This window comes from Rosa rugosa, chromosome 1 (genome assembly GCF_958449725.1).
Source record: "Rosa rugosa chromosome 1, drRosRugo1.1, whole genome shotgun sequence".
Classification (NCBI taxonomy): domain Eukaryota; kingdom Viridiplantae; phylum Streptophyta; class Magnoliopsida; order Rosales; family Rosaceae; genus Rosa; species Rosa rugosa.
The window spans coordinates 44649665-44676839 of record NC_084820.1 but is presented as its reverse complement, the minus strand read 5'-3'; the positions used below and the strand labels follow the sequence as shown (position 1 = coordinate 44676839).

The 27175-nt window shown below is 38.3% G+C and overlaps 1 protein-coding gene across 2 annotated transcripts; it reads right to left on the bottom strand.

Moving 5' to 3' along the window:
- Positions 1–16737: 16737 nt before the first annotated feature.
- LOC133725048 (protein TOPLESS) lies at positions 16738–25379 on the bottom strand. Of its 2 annotated transcripts, none has more exons than XM_062152068.1 (27): positions 25184–25379; positions 24629–24780; positions 24344–24523; positions 24111–24224; positions 23836–23994; positions 23214–23391; positions 22990–23116; positions 22794–22903; positions 22538–22703; positions 22289–22398; positions 22099–22168; positions 21929–22002; positions 21740–21835; positions 21568–21663; positions 21334–21461; positions 20994–21228; positions 20750–20911; positions 20567–20671; positions 20238–20384; positions 19791–19901; positions 19517–19696; positions 19286–19414; positions 19031–19126; positions 18436–18624; positions 18175–18341; positions 17307–17578; positions 16738–16945 (listed from the first exon to the last, which is right to left on the bottom strand). In XM_062152068.1, exons 2-26 carry the CDS (start codon positions 24706–24708, stop codon positions 17371–17373), a joined length of 3417 nt encoding a protein of 1138 aa, XP_062008052.1. In that variant the 5' UTR covers positions 24709–24780; positions 25184–25379; the 3' UTR covers positions 16738–16945; positions 17307–17370. The 2 variants fall into 2 exon arrangements, with proteins under 2 accessions (XP_062008052.1, XP_062008051.1); XM_062152067.1 differs by having other exon boundaries at positions 17307–17581; positions 25184–25378.
- Between the last annotated feature and the right edge of the window lie 1796 nt (positions 25380–27175).

Here is a 27175-nt window from a genome sequence, read left to right as displayed (position 1 = left end):
AATTGTGGCGAAAGCTGGGTTGCGAATTGTTGGCAGCGAAGTGGTTTTAATTACATGGCCTCGCAAAGGATGGTTCGCGAAGGAAGACTGGCGATTAATATATGTATGCTCACTATGTATAATTAAGAGGGAGAGAGGCTACTGTTCAAGTAATTTTAGTCAAGCCAATACAAGTGGCTTTGGAGCAACGACATTATAAGAGGAGTGCTGATTCAAGACCTCTTTAGTCAAGACGAGGACCTTTGACTTCGAGGTCTGGGGGGCAATGTTTGGACCCAAAATAAACATTTTGGCCTGACAAGGCGTGTCTTGGAGAAATTGAGGCGTGTCTTGGAGAAATTGAGCCAATGTCAGTGGCTCAAGCTATATATTGTCGACAAGCTCGAAATATATATTTAGAGGCTAAATAAAGCCTACTATGGAAGCATGGAAACATGAAAAGTCAACTTTAGCACATTTTCCTACTTCGGCTAGGAGAAACCGAGCTAAACAAGGAAGGAGGGGCGGCAGACTGACCAAATGAACTTGAAATGAGCTGAAACTCTGCAGATCCATTCTAGACAGCCCAAGGATAATTTCTTATGAAGAGTGCCAGAGATGTTTTTGAGTGGAAGGCCTTCAAACAATCAGTCCAATCTTTTGCAGAAGCAAAACTGGAAAACTGGACCTGTAAGAGGTCCAGCAGCATTTTCGGCCCAACCACTATACCAAAAATTCTGAAATTTTGCCAGGGTGATCTACACTCATAATGGAACATTTTTTATGAAGAGGTCATAGTGAAATTCGGAATGCTTGTTAGAGAAATAATTGAAGGAATAAAGGGGCAGAAACTGACCTAAAACCAGCTCAATATTCACATGTTCATGTTTCCTACCCACATGAAGAAAGCTAGATGCTTTTCTTCTTTTCCTTGGATATATTTTTCAAGACAATCTCTTTAATAGATCATCATCACTTCCATGTTGTTGCACCTTCATGCCTTGCTTTCATTTCATCATTTCTCTATCTTTTCCATATTTTACAAATCACTTTCATATTCCACTTTCATTATTTTTCTTCCACTCATCATTTCACTCTTCTTTTTCTTCCCTATATAAACACCTTCTCTTCTCATTCTAAATCACACATTCACATTCAACAACAACATCTCTAAGATGATCTAAGTTCTCTCTAGAGCAAACCTCTCTAAGAGCAACTCCTCTCCTTCTCTTTCTCTTACCGGTGATCTCACTCCTAGTCCTAGTCTTCTCAGAAGCCGACTTTCAGTGCCACCAAACCCTCTGTCAACGTGCTTCGGTCCTAGTCTCCTCGGGAGCCGACGGTAGTGCCGCGACCACAACGGTTACAGAACCAGCCAAGCAAGGGTAACGCCCTAGCAACCCAGCCAAGCTAAAGTCACGCTTTAGCAAGATCTCAATACTTCCCGGTGATTTCGCTCTGCTCAATCTGCAATATTGAGTATCGACTTGTGAACAAGAAGAAACTTCAGCAAAGTCCTCACCACGAGGCACAAAGAATCCCACGACGAGGTTGGTGCTCTCCTCGTCTACAATCGCTTGAAAAGAAGTCAGGTCAAGGGACATCCCCGACGACCGCACCCGAACGGTGCTGGCACGCCCGCGCAGAAAAGAGACTGTTGACCAGCTGCAGCAAAACTGGAGCCAAACATTTTGGCACGCCCAGTGGGACTACATCAGAGTCTTTTTGTGTTCACCATCATTGGGATGCCAGAGGAAAATCTTTACCAAAAGAAATTCCTGAAGTCATGGCGACGATAGAAGGCTATGTGCCCATTCCCATTCCGGAGAATGCGAGCATAGAGGAGCGACTTGCTATCTTTCAACAGAACACTGCTTCGTATTATGCGAATTTGAAAAAGGTCCTGGCGGCGCAGCAGAAGAGGATGGATGAACTTTTCCAATCAGCCCAACAAGATTCGTGGCAGACTTGGGAGCAGCTGGCCGACGTGACCCAACCAGCCCAAGAAAACCACCAGCAGTCGATGAATGTCGTTGCGACCCAGCACAAACAGACCTCATCGGAGTTCGCGACCTTACGCGAGGAAGGTTCCAGCTTGGCTAATTCGCAGCAAGGCAAATTGGAACATCAAGAAGCTGCTCGCGAAGAGGTCATTTCTGAGACTAACTTGCCTATAGGTGGCAATCAACCTAAGGGTCTCACTGGTGAGTCACAGCCTTACACAGAGGCTGTGCATGGAAAAGGTCATCAACAAGATTGTTCTTCTGACAATACAATTGTCGCTGAACAAATATCTGATTTCTCCACTGATCAAGCCAAATACGTGGCTACTGATCAGATGCATGGGGGGCAAGATGGAGCCCATTTTCATTCTGTTGATCACCAAAAGGAATTTCTTAAAAATTCTAATAGCCAAGCGGTGATTAAATATGATCTAGGCGACCTAATTGTTGTTTTTGAGGCTCTTGATCATGATAATTCAAACCAACAAGTGGTCGTCTATAATGGCCAATCTGTGGCTAATTCTATGCCAACAAAGATACTTGGGGGGCAAGATTACTCCTCCTACGAGCCAAATTGCTTCCAATTCTTCGACGAGAAGTATCTTTGTTCTTTTCCTACAAACTCTCACAGGAGGGATTTTTACCCTACAAATTTTGATACATCAGAGCTTCGAATGAAGCATAGATGGCCTCCCCCGTGGCCTTCTGGAGGTTAGCCAAATATAGTGCTGCTAACTTCTTTCTTTGTTTTTAAATTTCCTGTCAATTTTCAGTTTTCATTTTTATTTTCGTCATTTGTGAATCATAACGGAATAGGTGAAGTCTCTTTTGTTAATATTGGCCTAAACTCCTTATTGGTGCCTAGTTCAGGTCCCTTAAGGTTAATGGCGGCTTTTATTAACACTTGTTGAACTGTCTTCACACTTATGACCTTTCTCATCTTAGTAAGTATAGCCTATGTGAAATGGTGTCTAGAAAGGGGACAACGTTCATGACAGGTTCTTGAATCCAGAAGTGCGTGCAAATGGGCCTAAACCACTATGTGGGAGTAGCTCATGCCAAAATGGATTCTGCCTCTCTTGTTCGCCCTCCCCGACCTGGCCATTTCAGTAAGGTTGCCCAAAGGATTTGAAAGAAAATTTGTGTCTAGACGACTATACTTGGGCCGCATGTCTAAACCTTGATTCACAATGTCTTATTAAAATTATAAAAAAAAAAAAAAAAAAAAATACAAAAATACAAAAAGAGTTTCAAATTTGTGCGTCGCGGAGGATGCAAAAAATTGTGTTCTTGCCTAATAGTGGCTGGAACTTGCTAATATACTTAAGAGGCCATTGGTATTGGTCTGGGCACATATACAAGAGGCATTTAATATGCCTAGTATGGTATTAGCAGTGGAGGAGGTCAAATCAATATTTTTGCCAATAATTGTGGCGAAAGCTGGGTTGCGAATTGTTGGCAGCGAAGTGGTTTTAATTACATGGCCTCGCAAAGGATGGTTCGCGAAGGAAGACTGGCGATTAATATATGTATGCTCACTATGTATAATTAAGAGGGAGAGAGGCTACTGTTCAAGTAATTTTAGTCAAGCCAATACAAGTGGCTTTGGAGCAACGACATTATAAGAGGAGTGCTGATTCAAGACCTCTTTAGTCAAGACGAGGACCTTTGACTTCGAGGTCTGGGGGGGCAATGTTTGGACCCAAAATAAACATTTTGGCCTGACAAGGCGTGTCTTGGAGAAATTGAGGCGTGTCTTGGAGAAATTGAGCCAATGTCAGTGGCTCAAGCTATATATTGTCGACAAGCTCGAAATATATATTTAGAGGCTAAATAAAGCCTACTATGGAAGCATGGAAACATGAAAAGTCAACTTTAGCACATTTTCCTACTTCGGCTAGGAGAAACCGAGCTAAACAAGGAAGGAGGGGCGGAAGACTGACCAAATGAACTTGAAATGAGCTGAAACTCTGCAGATCCATTCTAGACAGCCCAAGGATAATTTCTTATGAAGAGTGCCAGAGATGTTTTTGAGTGGAAGGCCTTCAAACAATCAGTCCAATCTTTTGCAGAAGCAAAACTGGAAAACTGGACCTGTAAGAGGTCCAGCAGCATTTTCGGCCCAACCACTATACCAAAAATTCTGAAATTTTGCCAGGGTGATCTACACTCATAATGGAACATTTTTTATGAAGAGGTCATAGTGAAATTCGGAATGCTTGTTAGAGAAATAATTGAAGGAATAAAGGGGCAGAAACTGACCTAAAACCAGCTCAATATTCACATGTTCATGTTTCCTACCCACATGAAGAAAGCTAGATGCTTTTCTTCTTTTCCTTGGATATATTTTTCAAGACAATCTCTTTAATAGATCATCATCACTTCCATGTTGTTGCACCTTCATGCCTTGCTTTCATTTCATCATTTCTCTATCTTTTCCATATTTTACAAATCACTTTCATATTCCACTTTCATTATTTTTCTTCCACTCATCATTTCACTCTTCTTTTTCTTCCCTATATAAACACCTTCTCTTCTCATTCTAAATCACACATTCACATTCAACAACAACATCTCTAAGATGATCTAAGTTCTCTCTAGAGCAAACCTCTCTAAGAGCAACTCCTCTCCTTCTCTTTCTCTTACCGGTGATCTCACTCCTAGTCCTAGTCTTCTCAGAAGCCGACTTTCAGTGCCACCAAACCCTCTGTCAACGTGCTTCGGTCCTAGTCTCCTCGGGAGCCGACGGTAGTGCCGCGACCACAACGGTTACAGAACCAGCCAAGCAAGGGTAACGCCCTAGCAACCCAGCCAAGCTAAAGTCACGCTTTAGCAAGATCTCAATACTTCCCGGTGATTTCGCTCTGCTCAATCTGCAATATTGAGTATCGACTTGTGAACAAGAAGAAACTTCAGCAAAGTCCTCACCACGAGGCACAAAGAATCCCACGACGAGGTTGGTGCTCTCCTCGTCTACAATCGCTTGAAAAGAAGTCAGGTCAAGGGACATCCCCGACGACCGCACCCGAACGGTGCTGGCACGCCCGCGCAGAAAAGAGACTGTTGACCAGCTGCAGCAAAACTGGAGCCAAACATTTTGGCACGCCCAGTGGGACTACATCAGAGTCTTTTTGTGTTCACCATCATTGGGATGCCAGAGGAAAATCTTTACCAAAAGAAATTCCTGAAGTCATGGCGACGATAGAAGGCTATGTGCCCATTCCCATTCCGGAGAATGCGAGCATAGAGGAGCGACTTGCTATCTTTCAACAGAACACTGCTTCGTATTATGCGAATTTGAAAAAGGTCCTGGCGGCGCAGCAGAAGAGGATGGATGAACTTTTCCAATCAGCCCAACAAGATTCGTGGCAGACTTGGGAGCAGCTGGCCGACGTGACCCAACCAGCCCAAGAAAACCACCAGCAGTCGATGAATGTCGTTGCGACCCAGCACAAACAGACCTCATCGGAGTTCGCGACCTTACGCGAGGAAGGTTCCAGCTTGGCTAATTCGCAGCAAGGCAAATTGGAACATCAAGAAGCTGCTCGCGAAGAGGTCATTTCTGAGACTAACTTGCCTATAGGTGGCAATCAACCTAAGGGTCTCACTGGTGAGTCACAGCCTTACACAGAGGCTGTGCATGGAAAAGGTCATCAACAAGATTGTTCTTCTGACAATACAATTGTCGCTGAACAAATATCTGATTTCTCCACTGATCAAGCCAAATACGTGGCTACTGATCAGATGCATGGGGGGCAAGATGGAGCCCATTTTCATTCTGTTGATCACCAAAAGGAATTTCTTAAAAATTCTAATAGCCAAGCGGTGATTAAATATGATCTAGGCGACCTAATTGTTGTTTTTGAGGCTCTTGATCATGATAATTCAAACCAACAAGTGGTCGTCTATAATGGCCAATCTGTGGCTAATTCTATGCCAACAAAGATACTTGGGGGGCAAGATTACTCCTCCTACGAGCCAAATTGCTTCCAATTCTTCGACGAGAAGTATCTTTGTTCTTTTCCTACAAACTCTCACAGGAGGGATTTTTACCCTACAAATTTTGATACATCAGAGCTTCGAATGAAGCATAGATGGCCTCCCCCGTGGCCTTCTGGAGGTTAGCCAAATATAGTGCTGCTAACTTCTTTCTTTGTTTTTAAATTTCCTGTCAATTTTCAGTTTTCATTTTTATTTTCGTCATTTGTGAATCATAACGGAATAGGTGAAGTCTCTTTTGTTAATATTGGCCTAAACTCCTTATTGGTGCCTAGTTCAGGTCCCTTAAGGTTAATGGCGGCTTTTATTAACACTTGTTGAACTGTCTTCACACTTATGACCTTTCTCATCTTAGTAAGTATAGCCTATGTGAAATGGTGTCTAGAAAGGGGACAACGTTCATGACAGGTTCTTGAATCCAGAAGTGCGTGCAAATGGGCCTAAACCACTATGTGGGAGTAGCTCATGCCAAAATGGATTCTGCCTCTCTTGTTCGCCCTCCCCGACCTGGCCATTTCAGTAAGGTTGCCCAAAGGATTTGAAAGAAAATTTGTGTCTAGACGACTATACTTGGGCCGCATGTCTAAACCTTGATTCACAATGTCTTATTAAAATTATAAAAAAAAAAAAAAAAAAAATACAAAAATACAAAAAGAGTTTCAAATTTGTGCGTCGCGGAGGATGCAAAAAATTGTGTTCTTGCCTAATAGTGGCTGGAACTTGCTAATATACTTAAGAGGCCATTGGTATTGGTCTGGGCACATATACAAGAGGCATTTAATATGCCTAGTATGGTATTAGCAGTGGAGGAGGTCAAATCAATATTTTTGCCAATAATTGTGGCGAAAGCTGGGTTGCGAATTGTTGGCAGCGAAGTGGTTTTAATTACATGGCCTCGCAAAGGATGGTTCGCGAAGGAAAACTGGCGATTAATATATGTATGCTCACTATGTATAATTAAGAGGGAGAGAGGCTACTGTTCAAGTAATTTTAGTCAAGCCAATACAAGTGGCTTTGGAGCAACGACATTATAAGAGGAGTGCTGATTCAAGACCTCTTTAGTCAAGACGAGGACCTTTGACTTCGAGGTCTGGGGGGCAATGTTTGGACCCAAAATAAACATTTTGGCCTGACAAGGCGTGTCTTGGAGAAATTGAGGCGTGTCTTGGAGAAATTGAGCCAATGTCAGTGGCTCAAGCTATATATTGTCGACAAGCTCGAAATATATATTTAGAGGCTAAATAAAGCCTACTATGGAAGCATGGAAACATGAAAAGTCAACTTTAGCACATTTTCCTACTTCGGCTAGGAGAAACCGAGCTAAACAAGGAAGGAGGGGCGGCAGACTGACCAAATGAACTTGAAATGAGCTGAAACTCTGCAGATCCATTCTAGACAGCCCAAGGATAATTTCTTATGAAGAGTGCCAGAGATGTTTTTGAGTGGAAGGCCTTCAAACAATCAGTCCAATCTTTTGCAGAAGCAAAACTGGAAAACTGGACCTGTAAGAGGTCCAGCAGCATTTTCGGCCCAACCACTATACCAAAAATTCTGAAATTTTGCCAGGGTGATCTACACTCATAATGGAACATTTTTTATGAAGAGGTCATAGTGAAATTCGGAATGCTTGTTAGAGAAATAATTGAAGGAATAAAGGGGCAGAAACTGACCTAAAACCAGCTCAATATTCACATGTTCATGTTTCCTACCCACATGAAGAAAGCTAGATGCTTTTCTTCTTTTCCTTGGATATATTTTTCAAGACAATCTCTTTAATAGATCATCATCACTTCCATGTTGTTGCACCTTCATGCCTTGCTTTCATTTCATCATTTCTCTATCTTTTCCATATTTTACAAATCACTTTCATATTCCACTTTCATTATTTTTCTTCCACTCATCATTTCACTCTTCTTTTTCTTCCCTATATAAACACCTTCTCTTCTCATTCTAAATCACACATTCACATTCAACAACAACATCTCTAAGATGATCTAAGTTCTCTCTAGAGCAAACCTCTCTAAGAGCAACTCCTCTCCTTCTCTTTCTCTTACCGGTGATCTCACTCCTAGTCCTAGTCTTCTCAGAAGCCGACTTTCAGTGCCACCAAACCCTCTGTCAACGTGCTTCGGTCCTAGTCTCCTCGGGAGCCGACGGTAGTGCCGCGACCACAACGGTTACAGAACCAGCCAAGCAAGGGTAACGCCCTAGCAACCCAGCCAAGCTAAAGTCACGCTTTAGCAAGATCTCAATACTTCCCGGTGATTTCGCTCTGCTCAATCTGCAATATTGAGTATCGACTTGTGAACAAGAAGAAACTTCAGCAAAGTCCTCACCACGAGGCACAAAGAATCCCACGACGAGGTTGGTGCTCTCCTCGTCTACAATCGCTTGAAAAGAAGTCAGGTCAAGGGACATCCCCGACGACCGCACCCGAACGGTGCTGGCACGCCCGCGCAGAAAAGAGACTGTTGACCAGCTGCAGCAAAATTGGAGCCAAACAGCCACCACCTGTGGCGGCGTTTCCGGCCATGTCAAGGACAGTCTCTGGTTTTGTTTATCATCTACTCGTCGATACAAGCATTTTGATATATAATACGTAATTTTTGGAAATCGTATGAAATTGTTAGGGTTTTTACCGTTTTCGATTATCCCGATTTGCGATCCGTGAGGATTCAATTATCCGATCGACTTGTGGTTTTGAAATATAGATCGTAGGAGTGTTCTGGAGACTTTAGGTGGTCTCAGATGAGGTTTCGCCTCGATTGGCATTACTTTTGGATTTTTTTGTTGAAACGGGGGATTCGAACTTTAAATTGCTTTGTGATTCCTATGCTGAGTTGTGATCTTTTTCTATTAGGTACTTGACAGAGGGTGTTCTATAATTAATATTGTTTCGTTGAAGACGCAGCTAGATTTTAGGTGAGTAAATCTCACATGGTTCATTTACGAACGGATTTACTTATTTTTCTGAATTAATTGATAAATTGTAAATCGTTTTTGGAAATGAATATTTGTTTTAAATGATATGAACTCGATCAACTACGGTTCATAGGACTGCGGTTCATAGGTATGGAAAATGAGTTTTAAGCATAAAAATGAGTTTCTCGAGTTTTGTTTTTGTGAACTATAGTTGGTATTAGTAGCATTCCTGAGTGGATAACTACATATTTATATAAATTAAATGATGTGTTTATGTTATGAAGAATGGAGCTTTGGTGTGGAATTGGTATGGGTTGTGATTGTGATTTTCTTATAAATGTGTGTGGTTTCGTATAGTATAACCAAGGTGGTGATTATGATTGATATTGCGGATTGGTTTTGATGCTATTGATGATTTCGATGAGCTTTATAGTAATTCATATTTCATTAAGTGTTTGTAGTAGATTGTTGGGTAAATTGGGTTATGTGTTATTTAGGCAATTCCATGTGCATGTAATCTCTTGAACTAAAATCATACGCAGGGATTACCATTATTTTGTATTGTTTTAATTGCATATAATCTCCTGAACTAAACTTTATGCAGGGATTATCATTGTTTGCCTTCATGTAATCACCTGAACTAAACCATATGCAGGGGTTACTATTTTGTTTGACTTGTTTAATTTCAGTATTCGGGTCTTCTATTTTGTTTGTTGGAGTTTACTCATACAAATTGTCATAAGCTTACCGGGTTTGTTATTTCAACCCGGTGCACTATTCAATGGTGTAGGGGTTGATCCTGCAGGTCAGGTAATCATGGCTGAAGTAGGAATCGTGCGGTCGTAACTGTAGGTGTTCGGAAGCTAATTTTGTTGTTTAACTTTCCTTAGACTTCCGTTTTGTAGTAAACTCTGAGTGAGCATTTACTTGTTAAATTGTTAACGCAACTTAATTCGTAAACTATGTGTAATGTAATATATGACTCTAAAGAACGAGTCTGTATTGACATAGTGGGTTCTAGACATCATTTGGTACTTGTCTTATGCTGAAAATTTTACAGGTATTTAGTGTGATGTCTGAACCATCATACATGATATATTTGTATTTGTTTGTTAATTGTGCTCTAAAATCGGGGCGTGACATTTCGAGTTCAGCCGCCACCTCCGATCGAGTCCGCCGCCACCAAAACGTCGGCTTCTAGTGCAAATTGACGCTGAAGAATGACAGAGGGAGGAAGAGGAGATGTCCGCGAGTCGATCTGGACCAGTGGCACCACCGGAGGTCATTGGACGGTGAAGATAGAACCGGGTAAGGAAAACCAGGTTCGGGTCGGGTCGGACAGAAATCAGAGAAGAATAAGGTTTCGGCCAAGAGAGAAAAAGAGAAGGAAAATTTCCAAAATAGGAAATTTGGAAATTATGGGAAAAAAAATTGGAAAAATCCAATTTATAGGAAAATTTCGGAAATTTCGGAAAAATGAAACTTTTTCTGTCGGTCATAACTTTTTCATACAAACTCCAATTTTTGCGTTCCACATGTCCACAAACTCTTTCGCCTCGCTCTACCATTTTTCTGAAGGAAGTTTTCCCAAAATCGTAATCAATAAAAAGTCAACCCTTGAAAACAAAGCATTGCAGGCAATTTAACGTTCGAAATTCTTCCACTTCACCAACAACTCGAGAAATCGTACAAAAGAATACTTTATTAATTCCAGGATATTTCAAGAAATTAATAACAAATTTTAGGGATATTACAAGTTTCCTACGTGGGATGTGAATGTAGTTTTCAAGGTTATTACTTATCTTGAAGCATTTTTGAGTAAGGTAGAGCGACCTCCCGGCGAGGTCTTTATTGCTTTATTGACTTCTATCATGATTCATGGGGAGGTAGTTCGGGTATGGAGCTAGGTAATGCATGTTGTGGTTGTGGCTCACCTGTCATCTGGGCCCACTATGAAGATGTTACTTATGCATTGTGGTTTGCAATATTGGTAGTTTGTATGTACACACATATGTCAGGAAAAAAAAATCGAGTACATTGACTTTCTTTGCTAGACTATGAAACTTGCACACCTGATAACATTATTTTTGGAGCTAATTCCTTCATTAGTAAATGAGTCCTTAGGTAAGGGAAATTTAGACATTTTGCATCCAGACAAGCCATTTCTAAATGCAAGGTTGCAACCTTGTACTTTTGCAATAGAAAGTCTAGGCACGCCCATATTTGGTTTTCGGTTCTCCCCCTAAGAAAATAAAACCAAAAGGATCATGCCCATAACCATTAGCCAGGACCCAAATCCAGATTTGAGCTCATAACCTTGCATAATCCTTATGCAGTCCTAGACACCAAGATTATTGTTAGTATCAGACCGCCACATGTATGGTCCAAGGCTCCAAGCTAATGTGATTGGTTACTATAGAAAATATTTTTTTCTGATTGTTCATTTAATAAATAGCTAATTATCCACATGTGTCTTTTTAGAACTTATGTTATCAATTAAGTCACTGTGTGTTTTTATCCCTCATAAATGCACTAAAATATCATACAAATCAATATTTACAAAAATGCCACCGCATTTTCACTTTTCATTATTTACAAAAGTGTCACTGCACCCAAACTACTATTGTCATTAATTGAAAAGTTACTACAAGTTACTACTGATGAACAAAAAAGTTATTGCCGAATAACCAAAAAACTATTGTCAATGAACCGAAAAGCTATTGTCATTCTTTATGAAAGTTATTGTCATTCGTTGGAAAGGTCACTGCCATCATTTAAAAGTTGTTGTCTTACAACGAAAAGCTATTGCTAACAAACTGAAATGTTACTATCATTCTCCAAAAAAGCTACTGTCATTCACAATAATATATTGAAAAATTGTTGGCATCTTTCGAAAAACTAAAGCAAATTACTTATGAGTGTCTTTTTACTTACATTATCAATTAAGTCACTGTATATTTTTATCACTAAGTATTGATGAATAACTATAACTTTTCTAAAAAATGACAATAGCTTTTTTATTCGTCAATAGTAGCTTTTTGATTATTCAACATTAGTTTTTTTATTCGTTGACAATGGTAGTTTTGACCTAGTAACATTTTTGTAAATAATAAAAAATAAAATGAGGCGGTAGTTTTGTAAATATTGGTATATCTTATATTTTGGTAGCTTTACGAGAGATAAAAAAAAAATTAGGTGACCTAAAGAATAAAAAAAGTTTGTAAAAGTGGCATTATAAGTCATTGACCCTTTAATATAACTTTTACTTTTTCTGGGAAAAAAATAAAAAAAATAAACCTTTCTTTTTACATAAGGGACCTTTTTTCAAATCTTCTTAGAACTAGACCTGTTTGGACAAATAAAGTCCAAACTACTCTTAATGAGGTAAAAAACTATGAAAATATCGTGGTTCAAATAAAGGCTGGAAAATACGTTCTACACCCACCCGTCCATTAAATTTCAATTTTCTTCCTAACCTAACTTACATTCCAATATAAAACAGACTAAACCCATATGGGTAGATTCTACACTTACTTCCATACAATAAACATCGGAACAAAATCGGGAAGAAGTGATAGGAGCACAATTGTACATTATTTGTATCAAATTCTCTGTACTTTTTTTCATTATTAGTTCTCGATATTCCTAGTTGTTTACATTGTTTATATGTTTTGTAGGTATTTTGGAGCAAAGAATAAGAAAAGAAGAGGGACTGAAAGGCAAAATCGACAACTCGACCTATACATATCAGTTAACTTCGACAGAGCACTGAGAGTATCTCAGAACGAACCAAAGAATGATCTTTATATGATTAGAAAGCTCTGGATGTCTAGTTTCCATAGCACTTTACGGTTCATGAATATCATTTTTCTAGAAGAATTAATGACCAATTAAGTACAAAAAGGTCGATCTGACCACAAATATGAGTTTTGACAGGAATTTATGTTTTGATACCCAAATCACACTCAGAAGCCCAATGATGAGTTTGTGCTGCATCTTTCAAGTAAATATGAACAAATGACGCGTGATGGATGGTTGGAATGAATTATTAAAGTCAAGAACCAATCAGAAAATTATATGACTTTCTTCTTTTAATTGGAATAGAATTTCTACTTCTATTAGAATTTAATGAAGACTCATATAAGAGGAGGATTTGCCCTCATTATACAGATCTTTAGACACACAACATTAGTCCATTACCGTTATCTTCTCTCCTCCCCCTTTATCTATTTTTTTTTTTAGTTTTCTAAATTAGGTGTGGCTAGTATTTTCTGTAGCTAGAGTTGCTTGAAGCCCTAGACATGATGCTAGTAGTTATTTGATATTTTACTCTTCATCATTGCTTGTTGGATGAAAGTTAGTTTTCAAGTTTTTCATTGATGATTCTTATTTGCATATTCTTTGAGTGTACACTTAGAATGTATGAATTAGGATCTAATATTTGAAGCATGTAGACAACCTACCTTATTGATGCATGTTTTACAAGAAACAACCAAAAAACTTCAGCCCTCTTTGTGGAAACTAGTTTCTAGGTAACCTATTTGATAACTCCCTTCTTTATGTGCCTCATTATTATGTTCATATACTCTTTATGCTTAATGACTTAGCAACCTAGGTAATAGACAACACCCTTCGTTATCATCTTGTTGATTATCAAGTTATAGTGATAACACCCTTCGCCAACTAAGAGAGTATCAAATACGGTTTTGGACCTTAACACTCTAGATGCTTAACCATGAACATGGTCATCCAATTTTCATCGAATTGAGTGAAATAGGTAGCTAGTAATTGATTTCAAAACAAAACATAAACCCCAATCTTTACTTTTCTGTTTTAGCTTATGTACTCTGTTTTCGTTGATTTAATTAAAATAGTAAAACAAATTCAAATTTCCTGAAAATTTATATGTTTATTCATTAGTGTGTCTAGTATTAGCTGGTAAATTTTCATAGAATTTCATCGAGTTTAAGTAGGATTTTTAATTTCATCTTTATTAGTGGTCAGTTTTGTATTTTGAGTCTAAATTAGCATATTAGGTACAATCCTCTGCGGAAGACCCCTTATTTCCTATACTTTTGAGTCTAAATGCACTACCATGATTGACTAACAAGTGTGATTGCAGGGTAACTTTGTGCGCCTACTTTAGGCGTATCAAGAAGCTGGCAAGAGGGAAGAAATGCAGGTTTGGTGTGGTTTGTGGGTCAACCTAGGTCTAATCTAAGATGTGTGGTGGGTGCAACGAATGTAGTTTTAAGGTATGGGATTGGGCTCTTCTCTTTCGATGGTCGTTGTGTGGTGGTGTGTCGACGATGACAATGTTAACTTAATGAGCAATCCAAGATCATTTCACAAAATGCATAAACACAACCAAATGATCAATACAACATGTACTAGAACATATCAAGAGAAGATGCATCACCTGCTTCATGCACAACAACCATTCCTTCAAAAGCAGTAGCAGCAACACAGCTATTCAACACAAGTAATCCGAGCTCCAAAACTTCAAGCAGCCACACGCAAGAAATCTTCTACTCAACTATGTGTTTTAACTCCTCTCTATGGGGCAGGACTAAATGTTTTGTCACACAGTGAATAGGGACTTCAAGCACCTATATATACTAGCTAGATAGGTCTTCCCATAAAAGAATATTATTCAAGCTCAAGAGTTATCTGTAGAGATGCTATAGTTATCATATCATAAACAATAGATGTTTATCTTTATCAAAATGGATTATTAACCAAAGAGTGACATACCTAAACTCATTTGGTAACTAGATAGATAATTCATATATTTCCTATTTATTGTAATAAGTTTAATCAATTATTATTTACTTAATGTAGATAATATTATGTCCAAATAATATTTTACAGATAAGGCAAGGAGTGTGTGATCTTTGGATCAATGAGGTGGTTAGATATTTTCCTAGGTCTGGGCTAATCTTGGTAGATGGGTGATTGTGGCAAAGGGAAATTTGGTGCAACAAAGGTGGTAGTGCATTAGTGGGGTGGTCCAACAGAGGTGGTGGGGTGACAAAGGAGGTGGTATGGCGGCTAAGGCTGAACCACACTGACTAGTGAGCTAGGCTGATGTCTGTGTTGTCTTGGATTAGCCAAATGGCATTAAATCGTAACTAAATCACAGCATATTATGATATATATGCAGCCGAATCGTAAATAGTCATCTCAAAACTTGTTCATTAATTAAGTCAAAAGGGAAATACTTCATAATTATAAAAAAAAAAAATTAAAAAAACCAATGAATTTGCTAATCATAACCAAGTGGGACTAATTCGTAACTAAAAAGCAGCATGTCGAACTACTGGTTTGACTAAGGATGTAGGTAATCAGGAGAACATTACTGATATTTTGGCCACTGGATCAAACTTGGCATGTCAATTTGAGAGTGAATCAGAAAAGAAATATAATTTTAATCAAATCAGCCTTGTAGACAATATGGCCCTCTTGTAATGAGAACTTGACTCATCATAGATAACGGTAAAGCAATAATTGCTCTTCATAAGCCCTGTAAAACTGAGGAATGCTAGCAAGCTTTAGCCAACAAACCTTCGTCTCTTTCTCATTTTTTGCCCTATCAGATAATGTCATTTCTACCGGTAGTTGTTTAAAACTTACTATTCCATAACTGTAAAGAGTTTGATGACACTATATTTGATCGAAGTTCTTCATGATAACAGTACATCGTGGAAATGAGCCAAAACTTGAGATAGGTTGACCAAGGTTGCAAGTATTCTTGTCAAACTTTCCGAGTGCATTTGAATTTAGGCCTTGTTTGATTCATGGAATTAGAGCCATTGAAAAATGAAACTCAATCATTTCTTGTATTTGGGATGTAAAAGGAAAGGAAACATTTTCCTGAATGAAGGGAAAATATGAGGGAAAGTGGTTACTTCCATACCTCCAATGGATTCATTTTCTTCCTTTCTTTCTTTGCATTTATTACTCATTTTTTATTATTTTATTGCATTAATTATAAATTTCCTGATAACTTTCCTTATATTATCAAAAATCAGAAAGGAAATTTCATAGAAAATTTAATTTCTCATCCTACGGAAAAGACAAATGAATTACTTAAACCAAACGAGACTATCTCTCTTGGTTGGAGAGTCGATCTTAATCCACAACTAGCTCTATGGCCAAAGCTCGAGTATTTTCAAATAAATAAAATATAAATATAAAATCTTTGGAACCAATGTAAATTTAAAGTCTTTGTTTCTCGTTTCTTATGAAACAGTGATTGCGAATGATGAAAATTGCAAACTAAACTCTAGTTTATTTTTAATCATACATAGCAGTTGGACCCAACTTAGAATAACTTAGCTTAAATCGCAAGTAACTGTAGTTTTTAACTTATGAAAACTACTTTTTACCAACTTCTATAAACAGCAGTTTAATAATGTAACTTTTAAAATAAATTACTTTTTTTACCAAACACCTTTTATTACTTATATAAGTCGAGCAGTTTTTCACAAAACATAAGCTATGTCAAACTAAGCCTTAATAAAGCGCTTGGTTTTGTAGTAATCTTGATTTGTCTGCCTTGTTTTCAAGTACGAGTAAGGAAGATTGGTGAAAACTTCGCGACTTATCACTTATGTCATATCTAACTTATATCCGAGGCTGCATCTGATTTTACATTTTAAAAGGACTGAAGTACTGAAGTTTATATTAGGTAATTCGCTAATAAATTGCAATATCTTATTTCCATAAAAACACACACACACACACCCCTCTGTAAGGACGATAATACGGATCACCCCAAATGAAACGATAACTTAAAAACCAGTAACGATAACTGTAGAACAAACATGAAAAGTAAGAACCGCAACAAAAACAAACTTGAATTATATTTCTCAGCTGCAATAAATAAAAACATAAGGGAGAAACATAAAATTCTTCCGTAATTTAATACACTGCCAATAATACTCCTACAGAACTTACCTAGAGATTCTTAACCAACAAGTTAAATCTACATATCTGCACATCATTCCTTCAGTAAATTACTTTGCATGAGGAACCACAAACTGCAAAAATGCAAAAAGAAAATGAATTAATTTAAAAGCAGAAAGGGTGAAAGAAAAATATATTAAATGATTAAGTGCTCTGGAAAACACGGGTACATAGCTGCTCTCTAACCAGCTCATTGTGGATACACTAAATGCAATTGTTACATAGTTCGAGTATTTGTCAATTCAACATCATAATGATGGACCAACTATATTAGTCAACACTAAGGGCGTTACCATAAAAGGTTGATTTACACCTTAAAAATGCACCAGGTATTGTGAAAGACACAACCTTGATAATGCTCAAACCAGTGATGATTTCAAATGTTAAATTAACAATTAGAAAAGAAAATAAGGACTCGTCATATGTAAAGCTTACCTATATTTGAACTGGGCCAGCAAGCCAAGCATGTAAAAGAACTTGTGCTCTGCCAGCCACTTGATCATCTCTGAGCTTGATCAGAACTTGAATTTCCAACTTGAGTAGCTGGCAAACTGCTTGCAGACCCATTTTCAACAGGTGGAGGCACACCCCATTTGCCTTCTGATTCAAGGGGCTCAAACACATGAACCGCACCATCTGATAGTCCTAAAGCAAACTGGTTTGGTTCTTGTGGATGTGCCGCAATCACGAGGGGCTGTACATTAGAACTGCTGCACACAGGAAACAAAGTGCTGGAATCAACAAAAGCCATTACAAACCTAGGAGGTTTACTCTTTCCCCAATGGAATTGATTTCCTATATTAAATTAATAGTACTTCAAAGAGATCCTTAAATATGCATGCATTAGTGAACATCTAAGACTCAATTCAGCTCATATACCATTTGAAGAAAACTCATCTGTTTGGAATGCATAGAACTTTTTCACTCTAATTAACACGTGAAGCCCATCCTTTGCCTAAAATGTAATACGACGCAGGTTTCTTCTTATATCATCTAATGAAATTGGTCAATAGCTCATCTCAAATAATTTCTTTAATTAGACATTTAAGTCATTTTCAATTTATGTGCTCATGAAATTTTGCACTTCTCTGTGGATCCCTACTTAGTGTACATGGCAGGAGGGCAATTTGGGGTTCTTATGAAACTTGGAATTGAGTTGCCTCATGTCTGTCCTATTAGTCCTATGAATTGCAGAACCAGAACTCAATCAATTTATTTTTGAAACCTCAGGTTCAAACATATTCCGGAACCTAAATTAAAAAATAAAAAAAAGTGGAGTTGACCAATTGGGAGACGAAGGTACCTGACATTAGCAGGAAGATAAACAGGAGGATTAATACGACATCGTAGTCTGAGATTTGCAGCACTGAAGACACACACGGTTGCGTCTAAAAAGCTGGCATAAATAAGCTGGCTATCGCATGAGAATGTTGCATGGGAGATGGGGGCAGCAGACTCACGTGGGAGCCACTGAAAAAAGAGAATAGGATTTAGTTAATGGATAAAAAATGGAAACGAGCCGATAAAGCTTCAAATATATGCACCTAAAAACAAATACACGTACCTGCTTTACACATTCTAGTTTTGTTGTTTCAAATATGGCCAGCTGAGTCTCATGCACAACCAAGAAATGTGCCTGATCCTGATGAAACTGAACGCGAGTATCTGACACTGAAGATGGTGTTCTCCCAGCTGGAAGCTGCAAGAATCTGCTCTTCTGTTTTTCCCATCCATCAGAATTCCACACACAAACCTGAAGAAGAGGAGGAATCATAACCAAACTGCATGTTAGTTTTGCCTCACAAACATACCTGATCACTGAGAAATAATTTTATCGTGGTAATTACAGATTTCACAATCTACTCAATTTACTTTTCAATATGGAGGCACTGGAAATGCTGTGAACAAGTGTGAATAGGTAAACAAATGCATGTAGAATAGGAAACTAGAGCACATTTGTCCTATAACAACTGTATATAGACCTTAGATTTCCCAGTAATCTGTGAGTTTTGGTAATTTGTATGCCTGTTAAATATATTATCTTTCCTCAGTTATACATAAGAGATTTTTTGCAGGAAAGATATCTGGGCGTCTGATTAGATTTTGGACTACTATCACAGTAGTAAAAATACATAAGAACAAGATCTGATTAGGTGTACCTGAGCATCTGCTCCTGATGAAACTAGCACATTTAATACATGAGAGAATGCTAGGCCAGTTATCCTTTTAGAGTGACCTTTAAGCTTGCTCTTAACCTGCATCAAGAAAATTACAACTAAATAACAACCATCTAATACAGTACGTGCACTGCAAGTAATTAACCATATAACCTGCATCAAGAAAATTACAACTAAATAACAACCATCTAATACAGTACGTGCACTGCAGGTAATTAACCGTATACCGCACCATACCTCATCCACACGGACATTATATATCTGAATTGTAGAATCATCCATGCCAATAGCTATAATATTGTTATCTTGAGGATGGAAAGCAAGAAATGTTGCTGCAGGTGGTGGTGGCATGAAAGTTGTCATCGTCTGCTCGTACAAACAAGAAATAGGGATTAGTCAAACGGAAAAAGAAAAAAAGAAAAAAGAGGTTTTAACAAACAAAAAATTTGATTATTTGAAGATGCTTACCTTAAATGTCATCATATTGAAGAGGGAAATCTTTCCACCAGAAGCCGACATTACATAAGAATCATTCTTAGATAAAGCAAAGCAAGGAACAGCTTCTTCAGGACTTGTGTCAGTAACATCATTTGTCATTAGAATGCCACTTGTTGGCTGCCAGAGTTGAGGTGAAACACTGGCAGTTGCCTGCAGGATACATCAATTATTTGGATATTACAAAACTGAATTTTTAAATTTACAATGAAAGAACAAACAGATGATGGAAACTTTTCTGCATCACCTTGCTAACAGAATTGCGATCATTCCTTTGCCATTTCCAGAGCAAATGGATGGCATTCGATGCTAATGCCAGAATTGCATTACCAGAATTTGTATAGATTAATCTTGATATCTGTAAACATCAAGCTAATGAGAATACCATAAAGGATACAAAATATGCCCCTTGCAGAACTCACTGATGCATCACTAAAAATGAAAAGTGCAAATGCAAATATGACTTCTGTCATCAATATTTCAACTCTCTAAACACGAGCATTAAATCATTGAAAATACTACCTTTTTCTTAAACCACTATGAATAGAAATTACTGTCACAAGCAACATAGAGGATCATCATGGGCAAAAAAGGGGTCCTAGTGTTTCCATAAATCACAACTGCGCTTTGCAGATTCACAAATGCATCAATATGCCATGAACTTTCCAAGAAAATAAGTTGGCAAATACTGTACCTTGGTTACTCTCATATTTTCAGGTAGCCTCAAGGAACGACATTGAGACGGTTCGTTGATTTCAGTGAGTTTCCAAATCTTTGATTTGTCATTGGATTCTTCAGTTATTCTAGGTTTCACATCCCCCAAGTTCCTAGCATCTCCATTCTGGTAAGAAAATAGTTTGATTAATTAAAGAATCATAAATTAGACCTTTAACTCTAATAGACATATAAAAAAGGAAAATCAAAGCAAAAAAAAAAAAAATAGAGGTAATTGCAAATTAAAGGCATACAGAGCAAAATCATAATAGTTAAATTTATACAGAAGAACAAGCATATCCAACGAACCATTCCAGAAACAGCAACCGCAGATGCATTTCTCTCAGCCAGTCCAGCACTTGTAGCAGCTGCAGCGGCGGCGGCGGCAGCAACAGAAATTGGGTTCATTGCAGGCTGAAAGAGCTCAAATGTTAGATAGGGGTAGTTTAAAAAGGAATAAGTACCGCAAAAACTTATCATCTGAGAAATAACCTTTGTCACAACTTCAGAGGTCCTTGATGCATCATAAGAAAGATTCTCAAATGTGCGCAACAGCCGAACACCATCTGCATTGCCCAAAATTTTAATCCCATTCTCATTGGCAGATACAGCCAAGAGAGTGCCATCCTTGTTAAAGCGGATACGGGGGCTTGCCTAGATATTAGGAAGAGTAAAAATGAGAAAATAGTATTGTAGAATGCAATCATTTCAATTTACTTGAACAGAATGAACCTACCGGGAGGCCTCCATCAGCATCAACTGTCGTTAGAAGCTGAACATTGTCCATGTCCCAGAATTTAATAGAGAAATCATCACCAGCAGCCAAAAACCGGTTTTTCGTAGTATCAAATTGCACAACACCAAAAGAACGCTTGCGGAAGCCTTGATAGGTCCTTTTCACTGCCCCTTCACTTTCATTCCATTCAACAATATATGACTCACCATCTTTACTTGTCCCACATGAAAAGAGCCTGCAAAAATCCACCCACCACCAAGGAAAAGGGGAAAGATAAATAAACAATCATGTAGTCTGCCCATGCAAGTCAAGAGCAAAGATACAAGCAATGTGTATTAACCTTGTGCCATCAGCACTGTATGCCATGGTTGTGCACCAGCGACCAGGAGCATCATAATCAACTCGAGATCCCAAATTGTCATAGAGCCAGGCCTTTATTTTTCCATCCAGTGCCGTTGAAAAGATAAACTGAAGCGCAAAACAAAAAGATGAACATCAGAAACTAAGACAGACTAGGAACTAGAGAAAGACATGCAAAGGTGTGAGCATGCAAAAGCTAAAAACATTGGACCACCTGAATATTTTCCTTATAATGTGGGCAGACAGAATAAACCGGAGCCTCATGACCTTCAAAAGTATACTGTTTTGAACCAGTTGCAGCATCCCACACCTAAAATTACAAAGGAACATCAGCCAAGGAACAGAAAATTTTCTTCCAATTAGACAAGCAAACATCCGTTACCAACCTTGATTGTCTTGTCATCCCCACAGGTTATTACACAAAGCTGCTTATTGGGGTGGGAGAATGCTAGATCATTTACTCCACCAACATGAGCATCAATCTATGATAGTAATTACAGAGTTTTCATCAATACGGCAAACTTTTAGATCAAGTAGGGTGGAAAACAATGAAAGGAGTACCCTCAAGAGTGTACCTCTAAGTGTTGTCGTATATCATCACCTCCGTGATAAGAATATATTTGAACAATGTGCCTCGAGTAAGCAACACCTGTATAGTAATGGATACATCAATTAAAGCAATCCACACCTTAAATAGTGCACAGATCACATATACCACGGGTACTTCAATGTGGTCCTAGCTTACCAAATAAAGAACCATCAGGGCTCCAAATCACACGGTTAACAGATACACCAGGATCCTTGACCAGAGCAGCCTGAATCATATGAAAACAAATTACTTTTCAGTCCATTAAATCATACAACCATAAAGGCATAAACAACAGAGCATGCACAACTTTTTTGTCTTTCATGAGTGAGGATAGAAAAGGACAGACCTGTAGAGGCATTGAACAAGAACCAAGATCCCAAACTTTGAAGTTCCTTAAAACCAGTCGCTCCCTGGATCCAACTTCCCACAGCCCTATGTCCCCCACATTGGTACCAACTGAAGCATCACATTAAGAACAACCAACAATTAATTGCCAACATGAACAGCAAGCAAGCAAGGGATAAACCTATTAGGAAAGATAGCTGTGAACCTAAAGTCTACAGATGAAAGTAAGGGACAATTGTAAAATACAAACCAAGAAGCAGAGTCTGCTGAACAGGATGAAAATCCATGCTCATGGGCGATGAACCCTGATTTAAAGTTCGTGCGACGTTCCTTGGCAAGTCATCAGGTGCATTCAAAGCCTGACTGTGACTGTGACCCGGAAATGTCACTGGCAATATGTTAACAGGGAGATTTACCTGCACAAAGAAAGAAATGTAAATAAAAGGTAAACCAGGAAGAACACAAGATCAATATTCAAAAGCTGATAGCTACAAATATGTAGTTACCTCAGTGGAAAGTCCCATGGGTCTTGTTCGCTTAGAAACATGATCAGAATCCCCAGACGGGTAATCTACAGAAGGGTTAGTTGGAGGAGTCCTTGGATGTTTCAAGGCAGCTATACAATATAATGAAACACCTCAATCAGAATCATATTGTACAGTAAAACTAAGGAGCCGCACTAGTAAGAAAATGATATGTTACCTGTTATCGAGGGACCACCAAGACCAATACCTCCTCCTTCAGAAACTGCTGGATGAGTAACAGTAGAAGCATTAGACATCCAACCTGCAAGAGGTATTGGAACCGGGGCTGGTGTAGGTTGAAAGGGCTGAAATACAAGGCCAAGCACATTAATAAGAGCTTTTTCAGGACAGAATCACTACCTAAACCCTTATATTACACTACCAGTAAGAGTGATAACCCACCCCATGTGCACCTAGAGGAGGAAATCCTCCAGCTTTTGGTAAGGATCCAAGCAATGGATTGTTTGCAGGTGACGGGGCCCGAGCACCATTGGGTTGTCCGCATGAGTGATCCACAAAAAGAGTTTTTATATCTGGATTCGGCCTTGGATTCTTACAAAGCTGATGCTGCCAATTTAAGCTGTAACTTGGGAGGAAATATCAGTTCTCTCTATGTAAAACCAGAAAGGGCATAATGTGCACGAGTACTAGTTACTGGTGCCTGAAAATTTCTGACACCAGAAGCTGGAATGAACTAGTGTACCAATGTCAACGTAGACTTTCCAGGACACAATTCATATACACCAGGCCCCTATGCTACAACGTTATTGAATTAAGATTCACTGTTTTGGGAATTATTGGAATATTGATGGTTTTTTTCTTCTGTTACATCATTCAATGTAGCAATTCATTAACTATAACTATCAATTTCATGAAATTTTCGTTCTGAATGCCATAGGACACATCATTCCAACTAACACATGACAATATTAACTAAGATCACCACTTGCAAAATCAGCTATAAATCACAATTGAAGTGCACGGCTAATGTTATCTAATTGAAGAGAAATTTCTGGGAAATTACCTTTGGTTAATCAGAGTTCGCAGCCTCGAATTTTTGAGGTTTGGGAATTGCAATTTATCACGGAATAAGGGGTTCGCCTCGATCAGTTTCTTAAGTTCAACCAGCATAATTGCCCTGGCAGACTTTGTATCTCCATATTTGGATAGCTGTTCATTCTCCCTGCAATGCAAGAGACCATTTTTAAACAAGACAGGAATCTCCATATTGCCCATCTCCTACGACTCCTTTTTAAACAAGACTAAACAAGACTGGAATCATTAACACAATGACCATACCTAAAATTATCCAGTGTCAAAAGCTGAGTGATTTCCTTGAAAAGTTCTTCATTAAATGTGGCAAAAACCTTTAAATCCTTCACCAATATGTCCACCGCTTTGGACCGATCATGCCTATTAAAGTCCAAACAGTCTCATTACAACAAAATTCCTCAATGCAGATAAAAAAAACTCCAAAAAGAGTTGCAGTTCCTACAACAAAATGAAATTAAAGTGAAACATTATAAGCTTACTTGTCCAATGCCTCGAGATACTTCTGCTTCCTTATCTCGAAAAATATTTTCATGGAGTAGCGGTTATCGTCCACTTTAGTGAACCCAGAGAGGTACTTCTCGACTTCATCCCAATTGCCATTATGCACCTCATCCTCAAAATATTTCATATTGAAGAAAAACCCAGATTCCTGTTCTAGCCTATTAAATTTCAAAAATGCAATTAATGAGGCACTATCAGTATATAATCAACAAAAATAAGAAGAAAAAAAAAACAATTAATAAAAAATTAGAAGCAAGCCCCACTTGTGAACAGTCTCTTTGAATTTTTCCTCATCTAGAAACTGCAAGATCAGGAACACAAGCTCCCTACTGAGGGAAGACATCTTGACCGCCCACTCTGGTCGTCTTCGATTCCAAACCCAAACCCTGATATATCACTCAAAATATAACTAGATCTGCAACACCATAAACTAATAACATTAAAAAATCACACAAATACGAATTTGGGTCAAGTCCAAATAGCTCAAAACTCCACACAAAAAAATTCAAAATCAAGCAAAAATTCAAAAGGCGCATACCCAGAACTAGATCATAAAACTAAAACCCCATTCTGCCCATTATTTCAGATATTCTGACTACACATCTACAATTCCAGGATTTTAAGATAGACAAAAGTTTTAACTTTTTTGAGGTTCAAAGACGCATATAAAGCAGCTTTAAGACGAATCGAAGATGCAAAAGAAAAAGGTAGAGACATGAGCAAAACCCCCTCAGAAAATATCAACCCCCAAAAAAACAAAAAACCTAAAAGTCAAGAGATTCCAAAAAAAAAAAAAAACAGAGAGAGAAAGCTCTCACCTTGAGAACCAAATCAGAACAAGCAAACCAAACCACAGAGACCCAGAAACAAGAAGAAGAAGAGAGAAACCGGAGCTCAGAGGAAGAAGCTTTCTCTCTCCTGAAACTTATAGTAAACTCTGTTTCTTTCTCTCTCTACCATATTTTGTATTATATATAGAGAGTGGGGGAGGAGAGAGAGAAAGGAGACATCAAACTTGCAGAAATGGGTGGTTTTTATAGGAGGAGGCGACAGATAAAAGAGGATGATGGATGATAACCATACTCGCTTATCACCCGATAGCTTATGGTTTCTTGTGATAGGTTCTGGTGATAAGTCAGTATACTTATGATAGGTCCAGGGAGAGATGGTCCCACTAAGCCGGCTGCATTTGTCGAGTCCACCGGCGCGGAATCTCTAGCTGACAACTGTTATTCAGCAGATACACACGGCAGAGAATACTCGCCTGCGGCGGCTTCCAGGGTAGTCATCCAATAGGAGACGCGGGACTGGATTAGAAGTTTGACCTAGAATGTTAGAAGAAAAATTGACCAATGGGATGGAATCGAAGGCCTAACTGAAATGTAGGTGAAACTATCCCGGATAGCGATTTTCACTACCACCAGATCCCCTTGAAAAACGACAAGCTTTCACGGACCCGTCCCCCGAAAACCCTTTTGCCCCCCGATTTCGAGAAGTATTACGAGGCATGCCACTGGGCCACTCCCGGGAAGTCATTGAATATCACGTGATACAGTGATATAGGTCATGATTGCGATGAGAGGTGTGTAATCGTCGCGATAAATTGAGGAGATTATCACGATGTATCGTTTGGAGAATTTGATTAGTGGGATGGTTACGAAGCTAATAAAGAGGGTGTGTAAAGTTGGGGTTTTCTATTCGTGACGTGGGGTTTTGTCCATCTCAGTCTCGAGGGTACGTAAACCATTATTAGACGATGTACCATCCTTCAACAAAGGAAGTGTTTTTTAATTTTTTTTTTATTCTTCTTATAACTAAGAAGGAAAATGTCAACATAAGCATGCTGTCCTTTTCTCGGTCCCTTACTGCCCTTTGAAGAAAATAATAATGATGTTACGACTAAAAGTTAATAATTGTAGCCCGTCCATTAATATTGAGTGGTGTAGAGCATTTTTAGTAATGTCATTTTTTAGTTAAATTTTAGCTAAAGTAGTTAAAAAATTATTTTAACTAGCTACTTTAGAAATACGTCTGCATGACTGCATCAGTACTCTCTATTTTAACTAATTTTAAATTTATATTATTTTTTAAATGAAGATTAAATTGTTTAAAAATATTTATAAATTACATAAAATAATTTAAAATGAATGTTTTAAATTATAAAGAGCTTCATCTCGCTCTCTATATTTAGGAGGGAGATAGCTAATAGTTATAATGGAGAGCCACTTAGGAGTTTGGTGCAGCTACTAAAATAGATAAAAAGCTAAACATGCTCTCTAAAATAGCTAAGGAACCAAAATAAAAAGTTTGCTAAAGATGCTCTTAGACTCCTAAATTTAGACCAGTAACCAAATTTTATTTTTTTTTAGTTACATTCGCAAAATGGTGACATAGTGTGCTACCACTCTGAGTCAAAACTTGATATAGATAAAGCACTCTCCAGGAGGTATTTTTCACAAGCGGATGATCAAACGCTAAGGGCGTGTTCGGTATCATTTTGCGATACTATTTTTTATTTTATGAATTTAAAAACTTATGTAATTTACGTTCGGTGCATTAAATTTGAAAAACAGAGAAAATAGATTTTAGGAAACAATTCAGAAACTATGAATAAATATGAGAAATGACTTTTTGACGTTTTCATTGTTTCCTGAAAACAACCCACCCCGCAATTGGAGAAAGTGATTTAATTTTTTTACTTTTAAGCACGTGGATCTGAAAACTCTTCTCTTCTCTTTAGGACTTTCTCTCTTTCTCTTCCACAATTTCCATTAAGACTTCTCCTTCTTCTCATGATCTCATCTACTTTA